At 39.1% G+C, this 17,770-nt stretch overlaps 1 protein-coding gene across 1 annotated transcript in view; it reads right to left on the reverse strand.

Annotated features, from left to right (window-relative positions):
* astn2 (astrotactin 2) overlaps positions 1–17,770 on the reverse strand; it is a 303,516-nt gene that overhangs the window by 242,906 nt on the left and 42,840 nt on the right. Inside the window, exon 2 of the mRNA XM_012916877.3 lies at positions 420–607. Within this exon, the coding sequence (XP_012772331.2) occupies positions 420–607 (188 nt within the window). The remainder of the gene's footprint in view (positions 1–419; positions 608–17,770) is intronic.

A 17,770-nucleotide genomic window follows, 5' to 3' on the forward strand; every position in this document is an offset into this window, starting at 1 on the left:
AAGATACACCGGTTTTGTGGATTAAATTTTTGCTCATACTTTGGTCTGACAAAGAATAAAATGCAATGCAGCCTCTACAAAATGGAAAGATTTTGTAAAAACCTTTTTAAAATATGAACACCTATCTGTGTGTAGGCCTTAGAGCGCACCATGTGATTTCAAAATTGACATTTTATTTAAATGACCTTTTGTTATGTCACAGTAATAAAAGCACAATATTAAAAGAATGAAACAAATAAATAACAACAAAAGAAAAAAAATAAAGGTCTGCACACCACAAACAGTCAACAATTCAAAAGCTGGACAAAACTTTGGAGGACCACAAAATATTTCTATTTCTGCATACAGACACTTGCCATGCTGGACATGCATTCAAAGCTACAACCACAGATATTTCACTTTTAGTGCTTAGAACTTACCATAACTGAGATGTGTAGCAGATGCATGTGTTCATGCAGCACGTGGGCCGGTTCCCGGGCAGTAGGTTGTGTGGTCTGAGCTAAAAGCTCAGACTCAGTCATGGACACATGGAAGTACAGTGTCCCATTTTCCAACCACTGCTGCTTCCAATGTACCTGAGAAATTTCTTCCCCAGTACCAGACATCTCTGAAAAGAACAAAGAGAGAGAGAAAAAAATGTTTTTTGCCTATTTTTTGTTTTTTATGAATAAGACAATGCACATGGACTGTCTGTGTGTACAGGACACGTTTTGCTAATGTTACTCTGTAAGGAAAACACATCCATTCAGTTGATCTGAAGAAACTAACAAATAACGGTAACATCATACGGGATTATGTGTGCATATATTTTGTGCATGGCCTTGTCTCTGCACGCACAAACAGTCACTTCCAACTAGAAATCTAACTTCTGAAGATTATAGATTTCTTAGGTTCTGTTACAGCTGCGCAGCTGATTTGGTGAGAGTTGCTGTCAAGCCATTTCTCTGCTTAGCTGCTTTGCAATCCTTATTATGACAACTTATTAAGCCATGGTATTAGTTAGAGATTTGTAGAAATTCAAAAAGACTAAGTGGAAGTCATCACAAATATTTCAGCCATTACAACCAATACATCGCTTCAATTACAGATAAAATTAGTCACAGATGGAAAAGGATTATCCATGCTCATGTCCATTTGTTTACACTATTTTTGCCCATTTTCTTTTTATTTTCCTGTCACCCAAAAACAACAGACTCAAAAGTCTGCCAAAACTTTCAATGGGCAGATAATGGGTTCATTAAGCTCAATTTTAAACATATATATCAGGAACAGTCGCAGAAACGCTGTCACTGCCCTTCTTCTTATCTGCGTTAATCATCCTACATTATATAAACCACCAGCTTCAGGCTAGTACTTACTTGAACTATCTAACAAAGGAAAGAATGAAAGGAAAGCTGGAAAAGTTTATAAGGAAAAGTGTGCAGGAAATGTACGAACAGAAAAAAATGACACACTCAGTTGAGTTTTATGGAGCAATGGAAAAAGGAGATGAAAAAGAGCAGGGAGATCACTGGTTTATCTTGATATGGATCATGGCACAAGAATCTAATGCTATCAAGTGGGAGTGGCTGCTCAGTAGAGCAGTACTGAGAAGCCTAAGGGAGCCTCCGATTACAAAGCTTGATACAGTATTTGTCATGTGGCTGGGTGACAAGGGCACAGACATCTACTGACATCTTCTATCGGTGGCAGGTAGCAAATGACAAATGGCTTTGGATACAGCTGGTTATTAACCTGCTGACTCTGGGTCAGAGGACACGGGCAGCAGGGGAGGGTTACATGAGCTGTGCTCAGCACTGAGACAGGCCTTTAGGTGCAGGGGGAGAATGCGCAGAACAGACACTGCATAAGAAAATGACACAGTTCATCATGGTAGAAATCATGTTGTTATATGCACAGTTATAGTTACTTAAAAATATAGTCGTGTAGACCACAATTAATAACTATTTTCCCTATTTTATCCTTTTTACTAACTGTCGGGGGGAAGGGGGAGGTGGACTGCACAGAGGCAATCATTACATTTCACAAGCACAAATAATAATATTTTTGGTTATGATGATGATGAATTATTTGACAGTTTATACATAAATCCAATAAAAAACTGCTTTAAGTTATAATGCACATCTTAAATGCAACTCTTCTCTGTGAAAGTGCACTTGAAACGTCCACACTCTTGCAAAAGACCTGGGAAATGCTGTATAATTTTGCTGACTACAGCTTATGATAAAATTTTGTAGGGTGTGACATTCTTAAATCCTACAACTGCTGGCTATTCATCTCTTAATGTTTAATCTGCAGGATGAAGGGAGAGTGCTTTACCATCTCTCGGTGTGAGAGGTCAAGTTTTGTCTGCTGGGCCACCAGTAACATACCTCCTGTGATGCTACTGTCTCCTGCCAAGCTCCAGTCAATATTACCTTTCTTACACATTTTGACTCTGATTTTACACAACAGTGACAATGAGTTTGATACAGATTAAAAGTGTTCCTGTGTGGAAAAGTAAAAGACACAGTTTACAGTCACATGCAGAATAGATGGGAAGTTTCTAAAACAGTAGATGCTGTGAGGTTGTTGTGTATCTCTGTATGATCATTATGCAGATGAGGAAAGACTATTTTAAGACAAAAGAATGGTGTGTGTGTGTCTGTGTGTGTGTGTGTGTCTGTCCTTGTCTTTTGTTTTATGAGGCTTGTCATTGGGCATGAAGCCAGACGTTAGTGGGACATAGGTGTATGGCCTCAAGGTCTACTTGTAATTCATTAGGAGGCACATTATTAATGTGTACACGTGCATGAGTGCGTGCACATGTACACACTGGTTAAGTGTGTACACGTAAGCAATACTGCCAAACTGTGTCCAAGGACAGCCCAAAGAAATTCCAGTATTGCCGATTTCATAGACTAGGAAAGAAATGTCTCCATGAATCACAAAGTAATTATGGCACATCTTGATTACTGGACCCTTAGAGTGTGAAAACCTCTTTTAAAATGCTTGTGACTTTTTTATTGGCTATCTGTTCATAAAGTTTCAGTAGGAGATAAAATACATTATAGAAATTCTGTTATTCACATATGTCTGATTCTGCATGGATAAAACTGGCCATGAAACACTATGCAACAAAAGTGAAAATACTGATTTGGCCTCTTAACTTTTCATAAGTTTGCCTAACAGTTGGAGGAGAACTACTGAAAGCTTAGCTTAAAATCCTTGATAAAGTCTTCTTATTCTTTTCTAAATCCTCTCTGCAGGTACTTAATGTATAAATGAAATCTATTCAGCACTCATTGTCAGCAGAACTCTTATTACAAAACCTGGTGATCATAAGTGCTCACTGTGCGTCTTACTGTGTTTCTCTCTTTGCCTAATTTAATCTGCTTCTCCTCAAGGATCTTTCATCTTTTCCTCCTCAATTTGCAAGCCTAGACTAGAAGTGCTGAGTTCAATTTTGGACTTACTGTAGTTTCCACATTCTTTTAAATTTTGCCTTGAGCAAGAGTGATTTCCACTTAGGATAGTCTCTCAGAGTTATACTTTTGATGACACTGAGGTTTTCCACCAACACAGAGTAAGAACAGTAAGGCCTGGATGACAACACGATAGCTCTTCATTCTTCCTACACAAAATACTCAAAATAGTAATAATAATAATAATGATGATAATATTAACAAAGAAAAGATACAATAATTTGTAACTAGTAAGAATCTGTCTGGGTTTTGGTTTGGGGTTGGCGACGGAGGGTTGAGACACACAATACACTGCTTTTCTGTTACAGTAAAATACTGACAACTCAGCAACTTAAACATGGAAATACACTTGAAATGTTACGTTAAGACATGCAGGGATTTTTTGGTTTTGGTTTTTTTCCCTCCCCTTTTAATCTGTAGTGGTTCAGTACAGAACCTATTTGGGGTGTGGCTTAACCAATTAGCCAATTAGCGAAAACACCTTGTTAAATGTCAGTTGGTCAGCTCGTTTATTTGTGAAGGTGTGATTGGTCCACCTGGAATTTTTTCTCTTTCTGTTTTTTATTTAAACACAAACTGTTCGACATTTTGCAATGACCTCATTGAAGCCCAAAAGCCAAAATGCGTTGGTCACTTAATAAAGTTGTTCCCTATTACTTGAAGTGACGCTGGAGTCATCACGTCATCAGATCTTTGTCTTCTCCATGCACCTTGGAAGTAGGTGAAGTTGGGCCAGAAATATTTGTTGCTAGCAGCTGGAAATGGCATAGTTAGAATGCACTCAAACTCCTCTGTCATTTTTAAACCTGTAACTGTCTTTTTTTGCAAAATTTGCAGTGGGCTCATTTATGTCTCTAGTGGTTATTGGAGGAAAACACATGTAGATGGCTCAGAAATTGCCAAAACAGTGGATGAAGGTTAGTTCCAATTATTTACCACAGAGAGCAGTAGTCAGTGGTGTAAGCTCCAACCCCTCCATGTTCCCGAATTGGCTAAATGAAAGAAATAAAAAATAAAAATGGATAAATTGTGAAAAGACCTAAAATGGGTGAAACCAATTTAATCTGGCAACCATATTTGTTGTACAAATCTCCTTTACTATTATCCAAAAATGAAATACACATTGAAACATTTCACCGTGTACGCTGGCAGAGTATGCTGAACAGCAGTGCAAAGATCTGCAATGATGTCTTCCAGACATCAGCAGCAAAATCTAGGAACTGCTTGCTGACCATGAATGACACACGCACAAGAAAGATTTTAACATAGTGGTGGTTTGGGCATATTTTTCTCATTCAAAGCTTGAACTCATTTAAATACAATATCTCTAAAAATCTATGAGCCCACAGAGTCAAAATCTAATTCAGTGTCAATGGACCATCTCCAAAACGTATTACCTAAATACATCTTTAAATCAGTTTTCAGTGCTTTTATTTCCAGCTCAGGGAAGAGCAGCAATTTTGGAGATACTGACTTTGCTATCAGAAATTTTGCTTTAAATTGAAGATGCAGTGTCCTTTAAATTCAGACAGCCACACTGCTTACACCTTACAGTATGACTCCTTCTTCAATATCACAAGTACTAATAGAAGAACAACTAGGTTGTATGAGTCCCTACCTGAAGAAGTCTGACAGACGTGAGTTTAAAATAGATCTTGTATCTAATTACAAAGGCGCTGATTAACATATGCATGCCCATACATTCACACATTTTTCTGCTTGCTTACAAAACAACTACATGTTCCCAAAAGGTTAGCATTCATCATTATAAAGGTGATCATAGCTGTGCAGTGTCAGTGATTGTGCAAACCTGACAGCTCCTTGACAGTTCGTCAGCTCTGCAACAACTACATGTCATCAACATTTACTTTGATGAAAGCTGGCACCCTAAAGGCACTTTGCTGCCTGTCATTACATACGTGGCATAAAGTGTCACTCTATGGCTGATTGCACCCCACATCTCACTGCTTAGGCTGCCTATAGTATGGATGACAACACAATAGGCAGATGAAAATTAAATAATTCACATGAGAAAAGGATGGAATCACTGGCTTCAAATTTCTCTGCAGAAAATGAAAGCGAGGACAGAAAAGGAGAGGTGAGAGTGTGTGTAACGGAGAGGCAAACAGAGTGGGAAACAGAAAAAGGGGAGAAATATTTAACAGTCTGACACTCATCAGAGGTATTCAAGTATATTGCCATACCTTCTAGACATTCAAATTCTGCCACAAAACATTCCTGTCAGCTGTGACAATGGCACATTTGGTATGTTTTCATTTCAGCTTCACACAACTGTCGACTGTCAATAGAAAATGTTCAGAACAACCAGGCTTTAAAATTGTGTCTTTCACTAGCTGCTGCTGATGTGATAACCTTGTAAAATACCAATTACCATGTATAATAACCCTGAGTGCGGAGGACTATCTAGGCAAATCTAGGATGGGCTACAGTAGCAGGGTTCTCCTTCCAGTTTAATACCCACGCCACCCTAATGTCTCATTATGAGCACTAATGGAATAGCTGGAATTCACATAAAGATCAATTGAAATGAGCACAATTAAAAAAGCATAAGGGTTTTTTTTTCAGAAAATGTCAGTGTTGATTACACAGAGCTTCCACACACTTATGGTGATCACACTAGGTATAACAAAGTAATACATTAGTGCGTTAACGATGATTTTTACATCGTTAAGTTCTGGACTTTCTATCGATCATTTAAATTGTGAAATAAGTGAAAACAAGTAAATGAGAAAGCAAGTACAGAAAAAGCTGTAAGTACAGTTCTACATTCAGCACATCAGACTGTTGCTGTATTTCCTCGCTCAATCTGCACTGTGGGATCCAATTCTGTTGACTCAACACCTGTTCCTCTGGATGACCTGGTTTTCACCTCACTTCCCCACATGCTCGCCACTGCAGAGGCCACTTTATACTCTTCAATGGCATTTCACAAAATGAAATGTTAAAAGACAAACATATCTACTAATAATATCACCAGTTTCTACATTATTACCTATTATCCCGGGAAGTTTTTAAAAAGGGTTTGAAGAGACTTCTGTGATGATTAAATGTGCTTAATGTAATGGTACTCTCTTAATGGCTCTATTATGTGAAACCATCTCTAAATTAATCATAACTTGGTGAGTTTGTTTAGTGACTATTAGAGTACATTCTAAATACATATCGCTACTGCGCTGCATACAGAATATAGCAAGGAAAACACCAATTACAGTTAATCTGTGCTGTAGGAAAACTATTACAGAACTTAAAACAATAACAACAATTTTGTCTCTGTATTTCTTTAAAAGCGCCTCTGAACAATCTTGTGCTAACGAGAACTCCTAACAGTGTAGTACCACTAAAGCTTTATAGCTGATGTATAAACCCATGCTACCTCCCACTGCGTTCGATCACAGCAGCAGCTGGTGGACTGTGAACTGACCACCTCTTTCAGAAAACCAATTGCAATTTTTGAGCCATCACCAGTCAGACTTCCAGCTTAAAAGAGAAGCTGACTTGTGATTTGAAAACAGGTAACCAAGGTTTGGGTAAAAATAGGACTGAATTGTAGTGAGTGACTTAAATTGAACAGATCGTTCATACATTTCCCCCCCACAGCAAAAATCATAGAAGTTAAGTGAAAGTAACTGTTCACATAAAAGGGGTTTTCAACATAGCAGGTGTGCTTTAACTTTGTAATGCTCAATACTTGTAAAATCAAGTTAGAACTCATTGTTATCTTACAATTTACACACTTTGTCACTCTGTCAAGAACTGGAGTAAGAAGTATCACAAAACAATTAAAAGAGAGCCACACAGCACAGAACAAGCCAGGCAGAAGTAGGAAGCACAAGATTTCAAAGGCTCTGGAAAGAAAAGTGGTGAGAGGTGTGTCTGAATACCCCAGGACAACTGTCAAGACAGTGAAGGACTTAGCCAAGCTGGGAATTGTTAAAGAAAAACAACACTAGAACCCTGCACATGAATGGACTGCAAGATTGGAGACCAAGAAAAGCAGAAGATACTCCTTCAAATCAAACTGATGGACAACCTTGAGAAAGATTACACATACTGGAAATGTGTCCTTTGGTCAGATGAGACAAAACTAGTTGGCCACATAGTGAGTTGTACCTTACCCACCGGGAAACTCAGTGGTGGGAGAATTATCCTGTGTAGACGTTTCAGTGGTATCTCGAACTGTGAATTTCATCAGAGTGGAAGAAATCACGAAAAAAGAAAGATATATCAATTTTTTGAAAGAAACCCTCAAACAGTTAGCAGCATAACTAAACAAAAGTTACTGCTGGTGAAGAACAGTCACCTCAAGACTGAAGTGACTGTTACTGACTGGCTTTAATTCTACTGAACATCTGTGGAGTGAACTGAAGACCGAGGTCCATGCCAGAAGATCCAGGAGGAGGAAAATCTGGAGGACTTTCAGAGATTTGCTGAAATAAGAACGAACTGGAATTGCTCAGGACACATGGGGGTTAATAATTCTGTCCTCATTTGTACAGTGCTGTGAAAAAGTATTATTGACCTGAAATTCATTGTCACATAATTACCAGTGAAAAATATAAACCTGAGACTACAGTCTCATGCACCCAGTGTTAGGTGTAAAGTGTTACAAAATAATGCATTACTGTAATCACATTTCATTTTTCCGCAATGCAGTAATGTAACATGTTACTGTACTAATTTCAATATTTACAGTGCAGTTACAATTATGCAATCACTTGCACTACAAAGGTTCTTCAGTTACCTGCACACCGGACCGAAAGAAAGTGTCAAACAGACAATCACTTTTCTCCCTACGCACGTCCTGCTGCAGTCACCTGATTTTAGTTTGTGTGTGTGCAGGAGGATAATGGTGAAGTGGTGAAGCGATACAGCTTTTTCAAGAACAGAACTATGGACATAACTTTTAGTTTTATTGCACAAAAGGACAACAGCGCAATGATAAAGTGGAAACTGTATCCAGGAAACAATTGCAATATACTGCTAACACAACTTCTGCTCTTTGCAAGCATCTGCACAGACAGAATGCTAAAGAAAAGTTCATCTCTGGCTCTCTTCCAAAGTATGTTTTTTATCCTGTCTTCCTTCTCTCACCCCCATTCGTCACGGCAGATGGCCGGCCCTCCCTGAGCCTGGTTCTGCCGGAGGTTTAGTCCTGTTAAAAGGGAGTTTTTCCTTCCCACTGTCGCCAAAGTGCTTGCTCATATTGTAAGGTGGTCATATGACTGCTGGGTTTTTCTCTGTATGTATTATTGTAGGGTCTACCTTACAATATAAAGCGCATTGAAGCGGCTGTTGTTGTCATTTGGTGCTGTATAATTAAAATTGAATTGAACTGAATAGCCAAGAACCCGGAGAGATGATAAAGCTGTGAATGCCAAGCAGCCAGATTAGTATCAGGTAAAAAACTGATGATAAGTCAGCCTTGAAGCCTCCATTTCTACCTGTTCATATTTCTGCCATAGAACTGCTGTAGCAATGGCTTTGAAGACTCTTTGCATTGTGTTGTCAGGTTTGTGTTCATACTTAGGCTAAAAACTAAAAGAAAGATCATATGTGTGTCCATATTAGCATAGAGATTTGTGTTGTTGTCTGGGACTGTAGCCTAAGGTTTATATGGTTAACTGGTAATTAGAGTATGTGACAGTGTTTTCAGATCATTTATTGGAGTAACAAGAAATTAATGTAAAGAGTAGCATAACGAATTACCCCAACACTGCACACACCAACACAAATCCACATCCTAATGATGATACACATACAATCTTTCTTTTAGTTCGCATGGTGTTGAAGGTTTTGTCATTTATGTGATGCAGTCTTGGAGCTCTGGGGAAGGTTCACCACTGCTCACAGTGTTCTGCAGCCTTCAGACCTTTGAACATTGGCCAGGTTCTATTTAACTTCTTTATTCAGCTGATCTAGCAGTAATCAGTTCTTGGTGTGGCTGACGAAACTGAACTCAGATTTAAAAGAAAACTATGTTAACCCAAGTTAATTCACAATTTAAAAAGATGGGGTAACTATTTTGTCCCACAGGGCCAGGTAAGTGGTGACATAACAAATTAAGTCACCATTTAAACAAGTTATTTTGTATTTAATTGGGTTATATTTGTCTTACACTAAAATTCATTTGATGATCTGAACCATTTAAGTGTGACAAAAATGCACAAAACCCCAAAACAAAACAAAAAACAAGTTAAATACCATGAAAAAATTTTTTTTTTTAAAGATTTTGTATTATTTTTTAATTTTTTTTATTTAACTAACTATAGATATTGTTTAACACTATCCAAAGACAAATGCAAAGCAAGAAAGGCACTATAAAACAAGATTTCTTTTACTGTTGAACTAACAGATCTCTAAGAACCTTTTTGTTAAGAGTTAAATTCAATAAACACATAGCTGTTTGTCACTGACCGCACTGTGTGGCTCAGCTGAAGCCTGGATTATCTCTCATTAGCATTGAATACACTATATTGTTTGTGTAACTATCATATCATGCCTGTGGGTGTGCAATTCCATGTACATGCCTCCAAGTACTGTGTAAGACTAAGACTAAGGAACTGGTTGTGGACTTCGGGAGGTCCAGAGAAGGTCCACTGCCAGTTCAGATAGAGGGGGAGGAGGTGGAGGTGGTCAACAAGTACAAGTACCTCGGGCTGTGGGTGGACAATAAACTGGACTGGTCATGCAACACAGAGCACCTGTATAAAAAAGCCCAAAGCCGACTGTACTTCCTCAGGAGGCTGAGGTCCTTTAACATCTGCAGGAAGCTCCTGAAGATGTTTTACCAGTCAGTGGTTGCTGGAGTACTTTTCTATGCTGTGGTGTGCTGGGGGAGCAGCACAGCAAAGAAGGACTCATCCAGGCTGGAGAAACTGATCAGGAGGGCTAGCTCTGTGGTCGGCATGAAGCTGGACACTCTGGTGACAGTGGCAGAGAAAAGGACATTAAAGAAACTGATGGACATTATGGACAATGCCAGACATCCTCTGCACACGGCCATTAACAACCAGAAGAGTCTGTTCAGTGACAGGTTGCTTCTCCCCAAGACAAGAACTAACAGACTTAAAAACTCCTTTGTCCCACACGCCATCAGACTGTTTAACCCCTCCCTGGAGGGGAGAGGGAGGGGAAACAGGAGGACAAAGGAGGGGGGAACAACTAAGCTGTAGTGCCTCTGCACCTCACTGTACAATACCTTGTGCAATACTTTTTGTAAATAGTCAACAGTGCAATAGACTCAATACTTGAAATGTGCAATTCACTTGTATTTTTATTTTTTATTCCTATTTATCCCCTTTGTATATTTTATTTATATTTGTCTCTGTATTTATATATGTGTGTGTGTGTGTGTGTGTGTGTGTGTGTGTGTGTGTGTGTGTGTGTGTGTGTGTGTGTGTATATATATATATAACAGTTCTGTAACTGTAACTTTGGTCGTTGCTGTGCTTTTTTTGGAAGTCGAATTTCCCAGAGGAACCCACCCGAGGGATTAATAAAGTTCTATCTTATCTTATCTTATCTTATCTTATCTTATCTTATCTTATCTTATCTTATGTATCTATCTATCTATCTATCTATCTGCTCATGGCTTCATGACTTCACTAGAGCTCAAGTCATGATCATCTTCATTTTAAATATAAGTCAATATATTATTTTAATTTCTTTAAATGACATGTTTATTGGGTATTTAGGTGTAAATAGAAATGGACTTTTCTTCAGAACATTACCATCCCACTAAAAAGTACTTCAAGAGTAATGTGTGGCTCTATAAACACTTTGCTCATTGTGCTTTTTGGGATTTGCAAGGCAGAGTGCCAAAAAATGAGCAGGAGCCCTCCTATTCGTAATGTACTTAAAGTGACACATTAACAGGATAAACAGTCCCCTTATCTGCTGAGTGCATAGGCTTCTTCTAAAACACTACAATCCCATTAACAGGACCTATTCTGATTTCACATCTCTCCCATTCACTCCTACTATATGTAAAGCTTGTCCACTGATGGGAGTTGTCTGCCAGTGCCAATGTGGGAGGCTTCAATATAATAATACACACATCAGAATTTACTAATCCTTTGTTTTGGTCTCTTCAATTGAGACCTTGGTCAAGTTCAGTAGGTCACTCACAGTGAAGTCTGTTTCCAATTAAAGCTAAATAAAGGAAAAAAAATAATCTTAACACATACTGTTTAAGAAAGCTTAAATCCTCCTAATATGTAATGTGAAGGATAAAACCACTGCAGTTTTCTTGTTGCACGTTAGCAATTTCTGTTTATTTATTTATTTTTTTCAATTACTTATCTTTCCTTAGTATTCAAAGGTATACTTGTATACTAAGAAACTGGTCACAATTGAAATAGCTAAATATTTACTGATGGCACTGAATGTTTAGAAAGTGAAGTTGTGTGGGGGGGAAAGGAACAGAATGTAACAAAGATTTCACAGTTTGCAATCAAATCATATTTATCCCACAGATTAAGATATCATACAAGTAAAAGTAAGCTCATCCACGCAGTCTCCCCATATGGAAAAGATATATATAAATCTTATAAAGTTTGTATCTGTCTTGTGTGAAACTTGTATGAAAAGCATATAAGAGTGAAAACAGATATAAGATCCCTTGAAAAATTATATAATGAAACTTGTATGTTTTGGATACTTACTAAAACAATGTATGAAAGTAATGAGAAAGTGGCCACTTTCATGAGCAAATCATGTAAGCCTTATATGATTTACTCATGAAAGTGGCCACTTTCATGAGTAATCACATATAAGTTTTTACTATTTCTTTTCCATATGGGTCTCATTAAATTGGAATTATTAAAGTAAATCAACAATACACTGATAAAGTGTATATCTTTGATTATACTGACTAAGTTATTGCTCTAAACAGAAAATAATATGACAAATATAAAATAAAATAAAAAGTGCAACTGTTATTTCACTTCCTCTTTCAGGTAGAATTAATGTAGCATGGAGGTCTGGGAGAGTGCCTGTGGAGCAGCAGAGTGGGGTGATAGTTCCCATTTTCAAAAGAGGGACATGAGGGTGTGCTCCAGTTTCAGGAGTATTACGCTGCTCAGTCTCCCCTGGAAAATGTATTCATTTCAGGGTGTGGGGAAGGAGGCTCCAGCTGATTGCATTGCTCCTACTGAATCCAAGGTTTGACAAAGTCTTTCCTGGCTGTGGAACAGCGGACCAAATTATTAAATTATCTTTGTAAAACTTCTCAAGGTATCAAGGGAGTCTGCAAGATAAGTGGTTCCAGGTCCATTGCCATGGGCCATAATGTCCTTGTATAATAAAGTGGGAGTTGTGTCTGCATCCTTGTAACTAACCATAGGTGATTTGGGCATCTGTTGCCTCAAATCATCTCACTTTGGAGGGTTTTGAAGCAACTAGGAGAAGACCGAGGGTCAGGCCATATATTTCATAAGGCTTGGGCAGGGAAACGTCTCTTGATCCCCCATAAAAATCTCCAAAGACTAAGAAAGATCTTTGCATTCTGCCATCATGACTTGTGTATGTGCTTCCAAAGGAAGCACTACCTTCTCACAACAAAAAACTGCTGATGGCCAGTGTGAAATGCCATTTTTGCATTGCAGACTTGTTTTTTACATTACTTATCCATGTCATCATGTGCCACATTTGCATGGCACTGGCCTAGCTGTTAGTTTGACAACTCAAGACTTTCATAGTAAGGCAAATGTCCACACAACATAGAAAATTCTTAGTGATAGCATGTTTGCAGCGTGCAAACATGTACAGTAACAGTAATGTTACCATTAGCTTTGAATGTAGGCCCAAAGGTCAGTGCTCTGTCAAACGTGCAATGCTGAGGAACACCACTCCAAATTAAATGAATAAATTAATAATTGCAAAGTCTCCTTCAAAGAGCTGAACTCGGGAGTTTTGTAGCACGAAAACCACACAGAAACCCACAACTCCTAAAATATGGGTAATACTATGCAGCCCTTTGCATTCATTGGCTCATCTAACTACTCAGAGCACTTACTTTGTGCTTTAATGGGGGGGGGGGGGGGGGCTCTAAATGTCTACATCTGTATAAAATGGGCTATGTAATAGTCTGATTTTAAAAGGTAAAACATCTTAATAAAAATGATCTTATTTGGTGATTTTTTTCTGTCTTTTTACCGTGAGGGACATGCTTAAGTGCTGGTATAAAAGCCAGAAGAAATGCTGTTTTGCCAAGAGTAACCTTGTAAAAATGTAATGTGATTTCTTCAATGCACCCAAAAAAGGTCAGGGATGATTTATAGGGGAAGTTCAACTTGAAATCTCATCTCATTATGTAGGAAAAGAAAAGGCTAAATAACCAAGTATATACCAGACTCTGAATATGATTGTATATGTATTCTCATCTTCTTATAGATAGAATAGAATAGAATAGCCTTTATTGTCATTGTACAGAGTACAACGAAATTGGAGTGCCACTCCCTTGGTGCAGGTTTCAATAATAAATATAATTGTAAAATATAAAAAGTACAAAAAACAATAGTTTGTACAATATATACAGGATAGCAGCATAATATAATGACAGTGATGGTATGGAATAGGTTCAATTGTTTTTGTGCTTATTTACTACGGTGGTACTGTAGCTCTGGGAAAGAAGCTATCCCTGAATCTGTTTGTCCTGGTTTTATGTGACCTGTACCGTCGGCCTGACGGTAATAGTTCAAACAGTTGGTTGCTGGGGTGAGAGTGGTCCTTGATGATATTGCCAGCTCTGCTGAGGTACCGAGAGTTTGCAGTGACCTCCAGGCTGGGCAGAGAGCAGCCAGTGATCTTCTGGGCTGTGTTGATGACCCTCTGCAGTACTTTCCTGTCCGCAGCTGAGCACCCTGCATACCATGTTGTTATGCCGTACGTTAGGATGCTCTCTATGGTGGCTCTGTAAAATGTCACCAGCAGCCTCTCCTCCAGGTTGTTCCTCCTGAGCACTCTCAGAAAGTGGAGACGCTGCTGGGCCTTTTTAACCACCGCCATAGTATTTGCAGTCCAGGAGAGGTCATCAGAGATCTGCACGCCCAGAAACCTCATGGAGTGTACCCTCTCCACACAGTTCCCGTGAATGTAAAGTGGGGCCGGGTCTGCTCTGCCCTTCCTGAAGTCCAAGATAAGTTCTTTAGTTTTCATGGTGTTCAGTTGTAGGTTGTTAACTGAACATCACTCAGTCAGTCTGTTGACCTCATCTCTGTAGTCCGACTCATCCCCCCTTGAGATGAGTCCAACCACTGTGGTGTCATCCGCGAACTTTATGATGGTGTTTGAGAGATGGGTAGGGGAGCAGTCGATGTGTAGAGCGTAAACAGGAGGGGACTCAAAACACATCCTTGTGGAGACCCGGTGCTGAGTGTGATGGTGCTGGACCGGTGGGGTCGAGTCTGACAGACTGTGGTCTATTTGTCAGGAAGTCCTTGATCCAGAGGCAGATGGGGGTGGAGAGTCCCAGGTGAGACAGTTTCTGGACCAGGATCTCCGGGATGATATGATTGAATGCTGAGCTGAAGTCCAGAAAGAGCATTCTCACATAGCTTCCTCGGTGCTCCAGGTGACTCAGCGCAGTGTGGAGCGCTATGGTGATAGTGTCCTCGGTGGATCGATTTGTCCTGTAGGCAAATTGGTGGGGGTCCAGAGTGGGAGGCAGACCGGCCCTGATGTGCTGACAGACCAGTCTCTCAAAGCACTTCATCACTACAGGCGTAAGTGCAACAGGCCTGTAGTCATTTGGGCTGGCCACAGCTGTCTTCTTGGCGATGGGGATGATGGTGGAGGTTTTGAGGCAAGGCGGGACGGTGTTTGATGACAAGGAAAGGTTGAAGATTTTAGTGAAGACTCCGGTCAGTTCATCAGCACATGCTCTGAGAACCTTTCCATGTATTCCATCAGGACCTGCCGCCTTCCTGGGATTCACTGACCTTAGAACACACCTCACTTGATGCTCCCTGAGTGTTAGTGTGCCAGTGCTGGGGGCGGGTGGAAGTGGTGTGGCAGCTGAGGGCCTGGTCGTCTCAAAGCGGGCGAAGAAACGGTTTAGATCCTCAGCCAGTGAGGCATCAGTCCTAGATGTTGCCTGGTTATTGCTTCTGTAGTTGGTAATGTGATTGATCCCCTGCCACATTTTTCTGGGGTCGTTGTCAGCAAAGTGATCTTCAATCCTCCTCCTATAGGCAGCCTTAGCTTTCCTGATTTCCTGGTGACCCTGGCGGTCTCGCTATCTCCACCAGGATGTTGTGTGTTTGCTGATAGTCGCCAGAAACATACAAACTATATTTAAAACCTAGGTCAATTAGGTTCTGGCGACTGTAAGAGATGGCGGCGTTGCAAACATTCAAAAATATCCACATTAAAAGTAAAAACGAGCACCAAACTGGAGAGCTAAGAGCCGCTGCACCCGTGCGCGCCGCCATCTTAAAAAAAAAAAAAAAAAGATGTTAGACATCATCCTCAAGTGACTAACTTTAGCTTGACAAGATGAACCTGACACTTCATTAGTAGATTAATCTGTTGTATGTGGCACAGGCTCCCCATTACTAGCATGATCACTATACTATTTCATTTACACACTTCACTTTGAAATGAGTGACTTATAACAGTAGCGGAAAACATTTTTCTTTTTTCCTGAGTTGTAATACACAGAAAAATAGAGGAGTGATGAGTAGACATCCTATTGGAGCCTACAGGTGGTGTTGGGGTCTTGAAGGGGTTTAAACAGCAGGCAGCACAGCAGGGCTACAGTGGAACTGACATTTCAAGCAAGACAACATTTGCAATGTAAACAGATCACCAAATTAGAGTGTGTGTTTGGCATATGATGTGAGGGCAGAGAGGTGTGTTAGTGTGTATGAGATATTGTAGCTTGGATTGACTGCTTGAACTAGGTGGCCGAATTGATTTGCTTTTCCCTTTAAATTGAACAACTTTCATGAGATGTGTGCGGCAAACCAACTATTAGTGTTCTGGAGATGGGGACCTAATTACTTATCTGAAATGTACAACAGACCAAGAGCATCAATAAGGCATGATTTTTACTTGAGTCTTTATTTATAGTTGTTTTGGGATTTTTTTTAAATGACAGCAACAAGCAAAAAAATTGCCACCTAAAGAAGTCAATAAGTTTTACTTTATTAGTCCTATTTTTTAGTTTTAGCATTTGTTGGGAAATTTTTTTTGCAGCTATTGCATTTTCAGTTGCTCCCTTATTCACAAAGGATCAGCATAGCACATAAGTGGACGTTCCTTCAGTCTCCTCTCAGAAATACAGGAATCTTTTACTTGCCAAATGTCTTAACCTCTGCAGTATGTAACCACTGGAATCTATAAATGTAAATTTTTATACTTGAATTAAAAATAAGTGAATAAAAAAGTTAGAAAAAATAAAAAATAAAAGTGTAAATAAATAAATAAAAAACAAGACTTTTTGTTCTAAAGCAACATTTTTCATCTTAACACCTGAACCATAAAATAATACCCAGAAAACTGAAACTGGAGCGTTTATCGAAACTTCTGACAAGGAAAAAGTAAAAAATACAAATTTCATTATAGATGAGCATATAGGAGATACATATGGCATTTATTGCTTAAAATGCATTGTGCAATTTCAGTTTTTGGGGCAAAACTAGTCATATTGATGATGTAGAGATATCAAAAAGCTCACAAACATATATGTATCAAATATGATACACATAGGGTTTTTGAAATAGAATAAAACATGTTTTCAGTCATGGCATCATTTTTTATTATAAATCGGTCTTATTTCAATAAGGACAGGAGTAAGCTTTTGTGGAGACAGAGCTTTTGACAAAGATTATCCTTGAGATTGATGCCCTTAGAACTATAAACTGCCTCCTCCATTTTCCACACTATACCATCACCTTATCATCAGAACAGTTTATGTACTTTCTCTTTAGTCCTCAGTAGAACTAAAACCTGAGAATTATTTGCAGCTCTGCCATTATAGTGTCATTTTTCAATGGCATGTTTCATAAATCTCTGCAGCAAGTTCCATGATGAGTAGTTTCGCTGGCAGCCTCCCATCTGTGTCTTCTTCACTTATGGTTCCAGGGCACAACCTCTGCTGCCATCAATAATCTTGTAGTTATTTGATTAATTTCTTTTTGGATGATTTTTTTGAAATACTTAAATGTTCGGGGCCTGGCTCCTTATCCATCTCTCTAAAGTGTGGTGCCGCTTGCATTCTCAACTGTTGAGGTTTGAGTAATCCAGCATTCATTTTTGTATTAACAGGTTATCCTTGAATCCGT

The sequence above is a fragment of the Maylandia zebra genome, linkage group LG7, assembly GCF_041146795.1.
Source record: "Maylandia zebra isolate NMK-2024a linkage group LG7, Mzebra_GT3a, whole genome shotgun sequence".
In the NCBI taxonomy this organism is placed as follows: domain Eukaryota; kingdom Metazoa; phylum Chordata; class Actinopteri; order Cichliformes; family Cichlidae; genus Maylandia; species Maylandia zebra.